Source organism: Nanorana parkeri, unplaced genomic scaffold (genome assembly GCF_000935625.1).
Source record: "Nanorana parkeri isolate BGI_ZX_2015 unplaced genomic scaffold, ASM93562v1 scaffold1261, whole genome shotgun sequence".
Taxonomy (NCBI): Eukaryota; Metazoa; Chordata; class Amphibia; order Anura; family Dicroglossidae; genus Nanorana; species Nanorana parkeri.
The window spans coordinates 476172-491334 of record NW_017307529.1 but is presented as its reverse complement, the minus strand read 5'-3'; the positions used below and the strand labels follow the sequence as shown (position 1 = coordinate 491334).

At 44.4% G+C, this 15163-nt stretch overlaps 1 protein-coding gene across 1 annotated transcript in view; it reads left to right on the top strand.

The window, feature by feature from the left end:
- MANSC1 (MANSC domain containing 1) overlaps positions 1 to 14951 on the top strand; it is a 15403-nt gene extending 452 nt beyond the window's left edge. The window contains exons 2-4 of the mRNA XM_018568911.1: positions 12102 to 12399; positions 13503 to 13643; positions 13763 to 14951. Coding sequence (XP_018424413.1) covers positions 12174 to 12399; positions 13503 to 13643; positions 13763 to 14925 — 1530 coding nt within the window. The 5' untranslated portion in view covers positions 12102 to 12173 and the 3' untranslated portion in view covers positions 14926 to 14951. The remainder of the gene's footprint in view (positions 1 to 12101; positions 12400 to 13502; positions 13644 to 13762) is intronic.
- The last annotated feature ends 212 nt before the right edge of the window (positions 14952 to 15163 follow it).

The window sequence follows — 15163 nt, the reverse complement described above, 5'->3', positions numbered from 1 at the left end:
GTAGCCCCCCCACACCCCTCCCAAGCATGTGCACACAAGGCCGTGTATAGGATAAGGCAGTGCAGGTCTACCATATGTTAGCAGGACACGTGGCCATGGTGCAGGTGGCGAGGGCAGTGCCCGTCCTCCCTGGTGCCAGCACGGTCTGACCTCTGTGTGATATTGGATTTCTGCATCAGCATTTACATTCCAGCAGTGTGCTCCTGTCTGCAGGGTGTGCCCAGTGCTATATAATGGCACACGTACCAGGCATGCCTTGTGGGCAGTCATGGGCCCCCCTTCCTGGGAAGTCCTGGCCGCTGGGCATTCTTGGCATGCTCAGATTGCTGGTAACTTGCCGCTGCCCCCCGAGTTTGTTAGCTTACTTTACCCCAGCAGGCACCTGGCATCATGCAGGGCTGACCCTCTTATCCTGAACTCCAGGCAATTATAGAAGAAAGACATATTAAAGTGTATGCATAGCCATACACTTTGTATCGGACAGGGAAGGGTTAAATCACTTTGTTTCTGCTATCTGTGTCCCATTGGTGAGATTTCCCTTTACTTCCTGTCTTGGAGACGCAACAGGAACTGATAATGATCTCTGGGACAGGTAGAGCGGGTTAACCTCCCCAGTGGGGGCACGGACAGCATTTAACACCTGACTGAGAGTCAAACCCTTCCATACTCCATATAAATGAAGTAGCAGAAGGAGCCAATCAGTTATACTGCAGTGCTAACAATGATGATAGGAGGAGAGAGCTCATCAGTCTTTTGCTTCTCCTTGCACTGTCCAATCACAGGCTGGGGGGTGGGACATGACTTGTAAGTGTTACTGGACTGCAGCAGAGAAAAATCAGATCTCCTCTCCTGCCAGTGTGACAGAGCCACGTTCTCATTAATCTACACTGAGTACCTCATAATGACAAAGTCAGAGAATTCTCTCCAAACTGCCGCTGACCGCTGCGATGCAAGTCAGCGCTCAGCACTGCTAACTTTGCACTCGTAGTGAATGTGGATGCAGAGCGCTGAGTGTGACGGGGAAGATGGGGACAGAGCACCGGTGGCCATTTTAACTGTGGGCAGACCTGGCAGTGCTGTAGAAAGGTGCCTGAACCTCAATTAAGGAAATCAATTCAGTGCGGGAACCTACAATTTAATGTTTTGGTGGACAAGCACACAAAATATTTGCTGTAAAATGGTACCTATTGGTCAAAAATATTATCCTCCGCCATTTTGTTTGGCTCTGCAGCCAAAGCGTTCAGTGAAGTTGCTGCAGTGAACTGAAGTGCTGCAGAACAGCTACTCAGCGCTTGGCTAAGGAACTGAGCACGCCTCCGGTGTACCAACGCGCTGGCTTTGCTCGGACTGCTCTCCTGGTGTTAGGACATAAGCTGAAGTACGACTCGGCGGACGGCTTTTGTTCTGGAGAAGGAGAATTCCTTCGATTTTTGTGTCTTTGATGGTCGATCGGTTGCGTCACATCCGAAGTGTGAGGATCCGCTTTATAGGTTGCTTTGCTTGATCCTCCCGCTAGTAAAAATCCAATCGCTGCCAGATGTCGCATTCAGAACATATCGGCAGCATCCATTTTGTGGGTGGAGCCCAATGCCTACCGGGATTCATAATCAAAATTCCTATAACAATGCCTGATGAGGATGTATAATGAGGTCGCTCTGTGATCCGCACGTGTTGGGTCACGTGACCACGCTGATCAGGTGTCACACTCGAGCTTTGCGCTTATGCAGAACGGAGAGCGTCTTCTGCCAAATCTTTTGTCTTCAGCGACGGGAGAAATATTGACCTCCCTCTCCAAATATTTGCAGACGCCGACACTAAATCTCCTCGGTGATGCGCTTGTCGTTTGTTACCAAGTTTCTTGGCGCGTTTGCAAATTTGATTATGGCGTATCCAAACCGAAGAACAGAAATGTTTTATATGACATCTCACCAGTCCTTAAATGTGGTGGCTGCATTAGTTTTCTTTTCTATTTCCTTTGGGGCTTGTTCACACCAAATCCAGTTGCATGCGCTATCTTTTGCGATCGCACTGCGGGCATTGCTTTGCCATACATACTGCTGTGGGCGAATGCACTGTGGGGCGGGAGGCATGGCTGTCATGCCATCGACTTGAATGCACCACGCCCCAGAAGGCAGGAAGGCTTGCTGTGTGCATTCCAGCCACTAACCGTGCTGGAACGCCTTGGATTTGGTGTTAACAAGCCCTTATTGTCACCTGGGGAAACACAGAGCTCTGGTGATGACATCACTGTGTCTCAAATAGGTATGTCATGAAAACAGGTTTTATGGAATCAGCATGTTGATGAAGGGGGGAGGGTAGAGGGGGACCAGCAAAGGTAAAACATACTGTAGGTGGATTAAATCGGGATCCGCTTCAGCTGCGGCGTCTCGGTATACCGCGAGCTCGCGGTATACTGAGCCTAGGGTGACGGGAGGACGCTAGTTTGTGTCCTCCCGTTATCCTAAGGAGAACTATGGGGAAAAGCCCTGACCCCATAGTTCTCCTTTTTAAACTTCAGCTTCAAGGCACTTTAAAGTGTATGTGAGAGTGGGGAAGGGTTAGACTGCGGCAACATTTGTATAGCTGCCTGTCATCCTCTCTTTGTGTCTTGGTGATCCTTGTCAATGGGACCGTAAGCCAAGGAAAATGTCATCAGAACAGGCATTAAGGGGAAATGGGGACACTGGTTCCAGCAATAGTTTATACAAGGAGATTTCCCTGACTTTGGAGCAATCTCCTCTTAGGGCTAGTTCACACCAAGCGCGTTCCAGGAGCAGAGCAGTTGCAAACTGGATCAAAACTGCGTCCAATGTATTCCAATGGTATTTTGGGCTCTAGTTCACACCGCAGCGTTCAGTTTCAGAGCATGTAAAAAAAACTGCAACAAGCCCTATTTTACCTGCTCTGGAACGCAAACAAACACCCTGGAACGCACTGCAAGCCCGTTTTAAAAGTTTCTTTTTTACTTCCACCGCTCCAAGCTTGCTCCTTTCAATACAAACTAGTGGTCCATCACTGGAGCCATTTTTTAAAATGTATTTGATTGTTTATCCGATTAACCGATTAATCGAACTTAATAATCGGCTAACTAATCGATTTTGAAAATAATCGTTGGCTGCAGCTCTAGAATAAATAAATGTTAATTTTATTTTTTTAACCAAAAACGGCCCGGAACACATCAAAAACGGGGCAAAAAACACAGTATAACGCACTACGTGTGCAGAAACTCTTGCAGATCTGGTCTGCATTTGGTGTGAACAAGCCCTTATTTCCTGTTCTGTCTCTGCAATAGGAAGTAAAGGGAATTCTCCCCGGAAGGGACACAAAGAAAAAAACTGATGGGGTATTAACCATTCGCTACATTATCTAAAACCAAATACAGCTTTAGCATTTTCCACACAGGCCATTGTTTTCAGTGAGGAAATGTCAAACGCTGTCTCAGTAAAGCGGAGTTTCAGGAATTGTGGCTGATGGAGACCCCAAGAGGTGACTGAGCACCTTGCGGTCCATGGGGCAAATTAAATCCGCCCAGCACTGTGTACCCGCTCTTTATTAGATTCCTTCCAGATTTTTTTTCTTTGCTTTTGTGTTACCTTTGACCCCCCGGCCCATTGTGCGGGCTCTCATTTGGGGAAACTCCTGATTTCTAAACTTGTCAGTCGAGTCTTTCCTGATTAGTGTATCTGGTGTAGTGCAGGACCTGTCACCAAGCAGAACCACCCACCCCTCCAGCCTCTCTACCAGGCAACGGCACAATTGTTGATCCCTGAAAAAAAAAGCTTGAAGCTTGGAAAAAAAATTAATACATACATACATACATACAATGTATATATATTGTGTGTGTGTGTGTGTGTGTGTGTGTGTATATGTGTATATATATATATATAACAGGTGAAACTATGTACAAAGTATTTACAAAATTGCAACAGTTTCAGGAAAAAAAACAGCCAGCCCTTCCTCAAGCTGGAAGCACCATTAATGATCAATCAGACATGGATCAATTGTGTTTCTTGGCTGAGGAAAGGCTACCTTTGCTCTTACTTTACCCAAAACTGTTGTGTGTCTCTCTCTCTCGCTGATGCTTGCTCTCTCCCGCTCTCCTCTCCCGCTCCCTTTTTGTTCTCCTCTCCCGCTCCCTTTTTGTTCTCCTCTCCCGCTCCCTTTTTGTTCTCCTCTCCCGCTCCCTTTTTGTTCTCATTAATGTATATCCATACTTAATATGGTTCACAGATTTTTCTCTCTCACATTCTGTATATAAGATGCCATAACATTCTTTTGCAGTGGAAACCAGCTTACTTTAGATAAGGTCTGGAAATGTTTCTAAGAAATATATGTTTATTAGGGTTATTTTCTTCTAATGGATTCTGATTCTGGTCTCTCTCACCCTGTTATCTCCATTGGCCCGGCTTCCCTTCCTTCCACTCCGTCTGGGGTCTCAGCCACTAAGCCATTGTTATATCCTGACAGGTCTGCAGTTTTCTACCAGAGAAGAGTTGATGGACAAGGGTCCTGCGCTGGGCACACATGCTGCTCTCTTTCTGAAAATGCTTGTTACCTGGCTTTCATGCTGATCCAATGGAAAGAGGTCAGCAATAACATCCTATGTGTGCAGATGTATGTTGGAATATACAGATTATTATTATTATTATTATTATTATACAGGATTTATAGAGCGCCAACAGTTTGCGCAGCGCTTTATAATACAGGAAAGACATTACAATCACAATACAATTCAAGTCAAGATGGTAAGGAGGACCCTGCCCGTAACAGACACAATTTATTGCAGGTTTTTTTTTTTTTTACATGAAAGCAGAGTAAGTACCTAAGCAGAGCTCAGACTAGAAGAAAGTGAAGCCGGACAATAAGCTGTTCAGTTTATGTGCTGATGAGTGAGCAGAGGGATGATCTCATCACCGTGCTGCCTCTCCTTCACTGTCCGGTCACAGGTTGCGAGCAGGGGCTTGATGTGAGCCTAGTTTCCTGGAGTTCACACACATCTGGGCAAAACTGTCACTGATGCACCCCCCTTTGTGGCACATTCAGTTGTGGCCAAGGCCTTACCCACCCCGCAACTACATTTCACAAAAGCGGGGTGAATGGGCCAGGAGGGAGGTGTCACTTTGCACGGGCTTGGGAGAACTTAGTGCACCGATACCATTTTTTTCAAGACCGAGTACAGTTGTTTTTTTTTTTTCCCCTCATGTACTCACTGGTGCCAATTACCAATACTTTTTTAGTGTGTCATGTGACATATTTTCTAAAACAATACAGACTAATTTTAGCACAGTGGTGGCGCGCCAGGACCCAGTCATGGCTGCAACTGCTGTGACCCTGGTAGTTTTGTCACTGACTCCAAGCTGTAGAGGTACTACAAATCCCAGCAGAATACCATCTGCATTGAGGAGGACTACAAATTCCAGCAAAACATTTTACAGCAATGCAATAATATAAAGCTACATACTGTGTTGCTTACCAGGCTGTGCGTGGTGTCTCCGGGGCTGTGTGCGACGTCTCCCCAGGGCTGTGCGCGGCCTCGGGGGTGCTGGCGACAGGGCAGAGGAGGCAATGTTCGGCCGGACCAGCGCTGTAAAAGACAGCCGCCGTGAGGTCCCCAACAAGCGCGGGATCTCAGGCAGTCGAACTCATTTAAAGCACCGGTATGGGCCCTTCGTATTGGGGCATTTTTACGAGTACCCAGTATCGGCACAGATTTATATATATGTATATGTATATAATGCGGATTGCATGGCACTAGTACACCTAGATGGTGCTGACAAGTATAGGAATTTCCAATGCTCGTCAACGCCATATAGGGGCACTAATGCCGTGCAAACATCATCCACCTGCTATACCTTTTTTTTTTTTTTTTTATAAATTAACCCCATTATGTGTCTCTTTTGCAAAAACAAAACCTTCCTGCTTTTGCCCCACACTAAGGAAACTCCTTACAATGTGTATATATAAATAGACCCCCAAGTGTCCTTCAGTTAGAATTTACATCTACTTTAAATTTTCAGTTTACTGAATGCTGTAAAATCACACAGCACACAAAGTCCCGGCGTTTTTGTTGTTAGTGACCGTCCGCAGCAACACAATCCCCGGTCACCCTGCTCCGGCTTTCATTTGCAAAACAATGTTTCCATGTCAAAGGGGAACTCTTTTTGAGTCACGGCGTTTACAGACAAATAATCTCTACTTTTTATATGAGGAGTGACCTGTGCGAGATGTTTCTTATCGGTTCAGAGAAAATCTGCAAAACATTTCAATTTCAATAATCCTTTTATTGGGTTTCACGCTGTTCTTCCTGGGGGCTGTAATCATTTCATGGAAGAAAGCACATCATCTGTGTTATAGAAGAGGCGACCTTCTCCAGAAACTCTTTTATTGTGTAATCCTCATCATGCAACGTCGACTCCATCTTTATGGATCTGGCTTCCTCCTGTGTTTCATTAAGCCCGCACTCGCACCTTCCAGAAGTGCGCCAACACTCATCAGTCACTCAGATTTCTATCTTTTTCTATTGTGCTCGTCCGCATTTGTACAATGTGCTGTCACTCTGAAAAAATACAAGAGCTTTTTTTTAGGCATTGTCTTGCATTTTTGAGCCCGATAAGAACGCCTAAAACCCGTATAACGCAGCTCCAAGTGCAGGGGTGGGCAACTCTGGCCAGCACAGCTGTTGTGTAACTACAAGTCCCATGATGCATTGTAAGGCTAACAGTTACAAAAATGCTCAAGACTTAGAGTGCACAAAACGTGTGCACAAATGCGCAATAAACTACCACAGATGCCGATGCTCAAGCATGAATCCAGCCAAGGGCTCATTTACACCGAACAGCATGCATTAATGAGCACGTAAGGCAAGCTGGTGTGTGCTGTAAACGCACAGTGCCCTGTGCTGTAGTGTGTTGGTTGAAAGCATTGCAACGCTTGCTTTTTCCCCCAGCTTGAATGCCGTTCCAATGCACTGCATCGCGTTGTGAAAGTGCTGTGCTGCGCCAAAATGCAATGTGTCCTACTGGTTTTCAGAGCACAATAATAGGGCATAAGGCAGATTTTCCTTGTTCTTGCGTTGGTAGTCTGCTGCTTCAGTTTGCTGCTGGAGTGACCTAGCAATTTTGTGCGATTTGGACCAATAGCTTTTAATGGTGTAGCTCAATGTCGCGCTACCGAAGTGCCACTTTTGCACAGAAATATAGGAAGGAATGATGCCGCATCAAGACCGCTTTTGATTGGTTACAGCCCAATGTAGCAGCTATGAAGTCCCTGCGAAAAGTCGCGCTACGTAGCGCAACAAAATGTGCACTGTAGCTCAATCTCACTCAGCTCAAAATCGCGCTGAAAATGTATCTCAGTGTGAATGGGGTCTAAAGGTAGCCAGGCTAGTGGGGCTGAGTGAAAGAAAATCACTTGATTCCCCCATTGACACATGCAATCACTGTTCTGTACCTTTTTTTTAATTTTGAAATCAAAGTTTGTGGAACCGGGTGGTGTTAGGGCCACCCGTGGCAGGAATCGTCCAAAATGTGAGCCTAGCATTAGTATATTGAGGCAGATTTGTGAACTAAAATAAACAATAGTGGGGATAAAGCGCAAGGGTGATGGTGATCCCAAAATATATATTGCTGGTTGTAAAATGATGTTTAATATGCACAGTGCTAGTCCTAGTCCTTTTTCACGGTGTGTGTTAAACATCCAAATAATGCTGCATTTATGCCCCCTGTTCCAATAAGGTGAACCACCCGAGGGTGCTCGCAAAACAATATTTACAATCGTAGGCCCCGTTCACACCGGGGCGGTTCAGCCAACATGAATGATCCTATACATTCCTATGGGGACCGTTATACGACTGCGCGGCTCAGCGCGATCCAAACCGCCCCCCACCCGAACTGCTCCCTAATGCTTTTTTGCTGCGCTGATCAGTGCAGTTTCCATACAGCTTTTAATGGAACCGCACTGATCAGCGCGGTTTTGGGTGTTTTTAATTGCATTTCATCGCTGAAACGCAATTAAAACCTCCCTTTTTGAAATCCGTGCGGAAACCTCGCTGATCCGCAGCCGCCCTGGTATGCACGAGCTCTGAATTAAACTTTCGAAAATTGCCAGTTCGCTAAGCAAAAAAACAAGAGCGCCAATCTTAAAGCTCAACTCTGGGTATAACGTATTATGCATACGCATTGGTTCAGCATGACCCAATGTAAGCATGCATATGCTATACCTGAGCGGCTCAGCTGGAGCGTCTGCAGTGCTTTACAGCATTTTGGGTCCTGATACTGCACTGGGCTGTCGCTTGCTTGGCACTCTGGCCATTCAGAGAATGCCTAAGGGTGCATATATAAAAGTTCCACCCATGTCATTCACATGGCAATAGCATAGTAGATGTGTCTGTGAAAGTTCTTATTCATCCAGGTCGTGGTATATCTGTAAAAAAATAAATCAAGGCAACTGGACTTGCTGTTTTTTGGAGGGTTTTTTTCTTGAATTTTCGCTGGTCATCTGTCTAACTTTCTCAATTTAAAATAAATTCTGAATTAGGAAAGCTAGTCGGGTGACCAGCAAAAAGTTTTCAAGGAAAAAAAAATACAGCAAGTCCATTTGCCTTCTTACAGATATCCCTAGATGGCTCTGGCGAGTATAGAAAATTCCTCTACTTGTCATCTTCATCTAGGGGCGCTAGTGACATGCCAATGGCAGCCAGGTGGAACCCCTAGTATTTTTATAAATGAATACAAGGCATTCTCTGGTTGGACGAGGGTTGTAATGTCAATGCTCTTCATCCAATTAAAGAATGCCATGTATTCATTGATAACCATTTTAAATGTTCTGCTGAATGACCACTGTGCCAAGCGAGTGACCCCATGTGTTTTCACTGCACAGGGGAAGCCACTCAACACTGCACAATACCAGGACCTGGAAGATTACTTTAAAGAACTGTAGTAGCTCCAGCTGGGCCGCTCAGGTATGACATATGCATACTTACATTGGGCCAATGTGGACCTATATAGGTATGCATAATAAGTTATACCCGGAGTTCAGCTTTGAAGGCATGTAAGAAAATAAACTTCTTACAATGTGCTGTCATTATTATTTATTATTATTTAGGATTTCTATAGTGCCAACTGTTTTTGTGTAGACCTTTTACAAAATGAAGGGAGTACAGTTACAATACTACTTCAATACAGGAGGGTTAAGAGGGCCCTGACCATGAGAGCTTACAATCTAGTAATCATATGAAAAGTCAATGCACGTAGGAGTACAGGAAGGGAAGCGGGGACTGTTACGGGGGGATGTCGGTGCTGGAGACTTTTAAGGATCCCTGACGTGGACTATTCGGAAACAAAGCATTCTTTCCTAATAAGTGTGTATAATGGGGAAGATATTTTAGTTGGCAGCGGGCCTCCTCTGGATTTACAGGAACAAGCCGTCCCAGTGAGAAATGATGTGCCCCCTGCAGTAGACAAAATGATTGCTGCTTCAGCGTACAATCAACCAGCGCACGAAACTCAGAACAATCTTTCCGTTGCAGCAATCTTATATTTTGTTTATTTGAACCCAGTGATGATCTTCTACCAGGATATGTTGTAACCATCTGTTTTCCTGTTTTTGGCTTGCAGATATGTGTTGCTGAGCCGAAGGGATTCGTCTCGTATTATGATCCCTGGTGACAGAGGAGGTGAGCGGTCATTAAGATAAATACTAGGTTTCTGTGCCTAAAATAAATGGCGTACGTAGGTGGCGGCTGCTGGGTCACCTTGCCACTCTCTGCCTGGCATTGGGGAGTGATTGGCGCGCAGTGTTCTTTGAACGCCTTGCTTCCAGAGAAGCTCTTTGCAGGGCCAGATGACTATATGCAGATAAACAGTGGTAGCAAATATTTATCTTCTTTCTTAATCTCTGGTTCTTATGAAGTAAGAGTAGATAGTTATTAAGTTGTTAACTCTGCCATATACTGTAGCCATGCTCAGCCCTATAGCAGACGATGCCCAGGTTAAAGTGACACTAAACTCAGGAGTTAAGCCTTAAAAATGCATTCAAGTACTTAAAGTGACATTAAACCCTCAGATTTTTTAACATAAACCAATACTGTAATGTGTGCCTTACTGTAATCCATGGTTGTTTCCCTTCTCTTTGCTGCTCTTCCTTTTTAAATCCTCATGTCTTCTCATGCTCTGCAGAACTTCCCTTTGCAGCTCAGGGCCTCTTCCTGTAGTGCTGGCTCAGGTTACAAGCCTATGCAAACGGATACACAGACACCGTGTATCCATTCCTGAGACAAGGCAGTCTGCTGCAAAACAGAAGTTCTGCAGAGCATGAGAACAGATACAGATTTAAAAGGAAGAGCAGCAAAGAGAAGGGAAACAACCATGGATTCCAGTAAAGCACACATTACAGTATTGTTTTATGTAAAAAAATCTGAGGGTTTAATGTCATTTTAACTATTAACAAAAATGTATCTTATTTGTGTATCACTGGGCTGTAGATTCTCAAATCATCTCTGAATTGGTGCTGACACTGTCCTTCCTTCTGGAGGGTGGCTACTTTTGTTCCTCTTGGCCCTGTGTGTGTTGTAAAGTAGCCATCGCTTAAGCTCGCTCCCGTGATGGACTACAATCTCAATACAAATTAGTTAACTAAATGAGAGATTGTAGTCCATCAAATATGTGTTAGAAAATATCCCCGCCACACACCCATACATCTAGGTTTCTGTGCCTAAAATAAATGGCGTACGTAGGTGGCGGCTGCTGGGTCACCTTGCCACTCTCTGCCTGGCATTGGGGAGTGATTGGCGCGCAGTGTTCTTTGAACGCCTTGCTTCCAGAGAAGCTCTTTGCAGGGCCAGATGACTATATGCAGATAAACAGTGGTAGCAAATATTTATCTTCTTTCTTAATCTCTGGTTCTTATGAAGTAAGAGTAGATAGTTATTAAGTTGTTAACTCTGCCATATACTGTAGCCATGCTCAGCCCTATAGCAGACGATGCCCAGGTTAAAGTGACACTAAACTCAGGAGTTAAGCCTTAAAAATGCATTCAAGTACTTAAAGTGACATTAAACCCTCAGATTTTTTAACATAAACCAATACTGTAATGTGTGCCTTACTGTAATCCATGGTTGTTTCCCTTCTCTTTGCTGCTCTTCCTTTTTAAATCCTCATGTCTTCTCATGCTCTGCAGAACTTCCCTTTGCAGCTCAGGGCCTCTTCCTGTAGTGCTGGCTCAGGTTACAAGCCTATGCAAACGGATACACAGACACCGTGTATCCATTCCTGAGACAAGGCAGTCTGCTGCAAAACAGAAGTTCTGCAGAGCATGAGAACAGATACAGATTTAAAAGGAAGAGCAGCAAAGAGAAGGGAAACAACCATGGATTCCAGTAAAGCACACATTACAGTATTGTTTTATGTAAAAAAATCTGAGGGTTTAATGTCATTTTAACTATTAACAAAAATGTATCTTATTTGTGTATCACTGGGCTGTAGATTCTCAAATCATCTCTGAATTGGTGCTGACACTGTCCTTCCTTCTGGAGGGTGGCTACTTTTGTTCCTCTTGGCCCTGTGTGTGTTGTAAAGTAGCCATCGCTTAAGCTCGCTCCCGTGATGGACTACAATCTCAATACAAATTAGTTAACTAAATGAGAGATTGTAGTCCATCAAATATGTGTTAGAAAATATCCCCGCCACACACCCATACACTCCACAATAACATTAAAGTGCTGAGGAGGTTCAGAGACTCAAACATGTCTACTAATAGTTGTTCTTTGCCACACACTGTTCTGTGTTCTGCCCGTAGACTTCACTTCAAAAAGAATGCATTGTATTTAATTTTGCATGGATCCCTTTTAATAACCAACACAATGATGTGCTCCTTGCACTACCTGACATACAGATGGCCAGCAGAGGGCGCATCATCTTCTCTTAATATGAAATCTCATAAAAATGTGACCCAGCCAAGGAGTTATGTCAAATCTTTCATTCGGGTAAACCACAATCAAAATTTAGTATTCCGTGTTGATGAAAGTTTAATGATTTGCTGATTTTTATCTTTTATCATTTCTTTTTTTTTTTCTGCTTCTGTAACTTTAGATTTCTGATTTCCAGATACACAGATCTCTGTGATGTGATGCCACCCGGTCTGATTCTCCCTTGACTCTTCCCTATGATCCGGCCACCATGTTTGTCTTCACACCCCACCTCATCTGGGCTTTACTGCTCCCCGTTCTGCTGTCAGCAGACTCCTCTGCCCCCGGCTTCTCAGAATGTGTCCCCGATGAAATACCCAACATGGTGGTAGATGTTCCAAATTCCGTGGCTAAAGGTGCCCGCTTTACTGACCCTCTAAACGCTGCAAATGCGGAGGAGTGTGCGTCTGCCTGCTGCTCGAAGCTAAACAGCTTAGGTGAGTACACCTAGGATATAGTGTAATGCAGTGGCGTAACTATAGCCATAGCATCATGGGGGCCCCCTCATCACATTTTTGCTATGGAGCCCCATGATCTGTAGTTATGGCCCTGGTGTAATGATATAAGGATAGCTTAGGGCCAGCTTCCTTAAAGGAAAACTCCACTTCCATTAAAACAGTTATATTATATTGCTAAACAAGCCATTTTTTAATTTAGTGACATTAAAATTTACTTATTTTTGACAGCTGTGACTTTCTAAATTTAGGGGGCCCATTAACATCTATGCGTTATAGGAACATGTGCATTACATGCATTGCCACATCACGGTGCCATTCATTTTGAATAGCACCCTAACCCACTAAGGCATTGCATCTATTACAGAGCACTGCAACACATGGCAATGTACCGTGGCGCATTGCATTACGTTCCGTTTAAAAACTGTGGAACATCTGATTTTTGTAGTATTTTGGTGCATTGGCAGCCCATTATTTTTTAATAGGCTGTTTTAATGCAAATCATGATACTGTGGGACACTCGTCAACACATTTGCATTAATGCACTGCAGAAATGTAAATGGTCCCTAAAATGTCCTTTCAAACATGACATCCCTAAGGAAATTGTGTATTCGTTGGTTCTGCTCTGTAGGGCTCATACACACTGGTGCCTAGGGCTGTTCAACATAAAATGTGGGCGTATTTCCTGGCCGGGGAGCCAGGAAAAATGTTCTCTGCGTACAACCACGCAGAAATCAATGGCTGCATTTGGCTGTACGTGCCATACAAACATAACTCAAGTCCAGCATATACCCAGTGTACAGCCACAAACAGCCTTTAATTTCTATGAGCGGCTGTATGTAGCTCCCAAGAAGGAAATATACCCAAGATATACGTTGCGTGGCCCCAGGCCCTCACATGCAGGATCTCCAATTGGCTCACTGCTTTCTCATCATTTTTTGTTTTTGTTTTACAACACAAAAAGCAGACGGGCATCTGGTATTTTTAGGAGAAAGTCATCAATGGAGGCCCACACACAGAACTTACTGTACAGTACAGGTTTCCTCTAATCTAGAAATCTGATCACATTTGATTTTTCTTTCCAGGTGAACAAACCTGCAACCTTGCAGTATATGACAACCGAATCAGAAATGCACTGCAAAACTGTTACCTGTTCTTCTGCCCCAAGCCGGAATCCTGCCCCATGACCCAATCCCGTGGGGTTGTGAGTTTCTCCTTCTGGACAGGTTGGTAGAGGAGAAACAATTTTTTGTTGGATTTGGGCCTTCAACAGTCATTTTGTAGCGGTCTGTTTTCTGATACTTTGTGTGGAGTTGGTGATTGTGATTTTGCTTTTTTGTTTCAGCGAAAGAAAAGAGTAATCTTGACTTAACGGAGGATTTGCTGGAGAGCCCAAAGTCTAAAAACAATGGCAAGGTGCAGAACTCTTCACATAAGAAGTCGAGTGCGGTCGTCCAGGGAACCTTCTCTCCAGAGCCAGAATTTGAGGAAAGGTTGAGTCAACATGATGATGCGATCAGGAAGGACTCTCCATCTGATGAGTCTCAGAGCAATATGAGTGAGGTCAAACCTCTCACTAAGGAGGACAAGGCTAACACGCCTGACCATATCACTTCCAAGTTGCTTCATCTGGCCAACAACATAGACAAACAGTTGGAGAAAATTGAAGCCAGCTCTAAGAACGTAAAAGACTCTGAGGAGGTTGAACTTTCTGTCTCGCCATCAGATGAGGAGCCTTTGGTGGAACCAACGACAAGTTCCAGACACAAAGATTCAAAAAAACTTTCTTCTGACTCTAAGGACACAAAATCTATTAATAAAAAACCTGAGACCCTTGAGATCCATTACCCGACACCAAAGCTCATTGCATCAATTCCATCTGTTAGGACTTCACAACAAATCAGCAAAGCTGCCCATCGTCCCATCCCAAACACCAAGCCCACCATAGTCTCTTCCACTGCCCCAACAAGGCAAAGTAAAGTTACTAAAAAAGCACCAGGCTCTGATATAAAGGGCACCAAGGTTCTTTCAAATCACAATAGTGCCAATTCTTTCATCACAGCTGTCACTGCGAAGAACTTGCAGGCCGGTCATCTTATTAAGACCACTCAGGTTCCAACCAGCAGTGCTGTCTATCAAGCCAAATCTACCCTTCCAGTAAAGACTTCACTCTTGAAGACTGCCAAATCTACTCTCAAAGATGGTGACCATACCTTTACCAACAAGGACATGCAAGAAGCGGACCGATCTGTTCCTGAGCTTACTTCCCCAGAAGGGCAGGATCCTTCTCCTACTGGGGACACAAAGGAAGTCCCTCGAAATCTTGATGCTCTTAATACCAACTTGGGTGACAGTGACAAAAGTGGCTTGGTGGCCGCTTTAGTATTTGGGGTGATGTTTCTTGTGCTGATCATTGGTCTGGTCAGTCACAAAGTATCTGAAGCGCGGCGCCGCCACCAGTACACCAAACTTGACTATCTGATCAATGGAATGTATGTCGACACCTGAGACGTGGGTAGTATAATAACATTTTCACATTGAATTCCTGACCGGATGTGCTGCTACAATTAAAGATGACCACAAATCAGAATATAAAAACAGGGAATTCTTCAGGACTTCGCACTGGCTACATGGGGCATTTTTTTTTTTTTTTAAATCTTCTAAAACTGAAAGCATAAAGGTATCCATGATGAAGACCTAATAGGACCTGTCATGGTGACTATTGCTTTTCACAGAGCCTGCCATT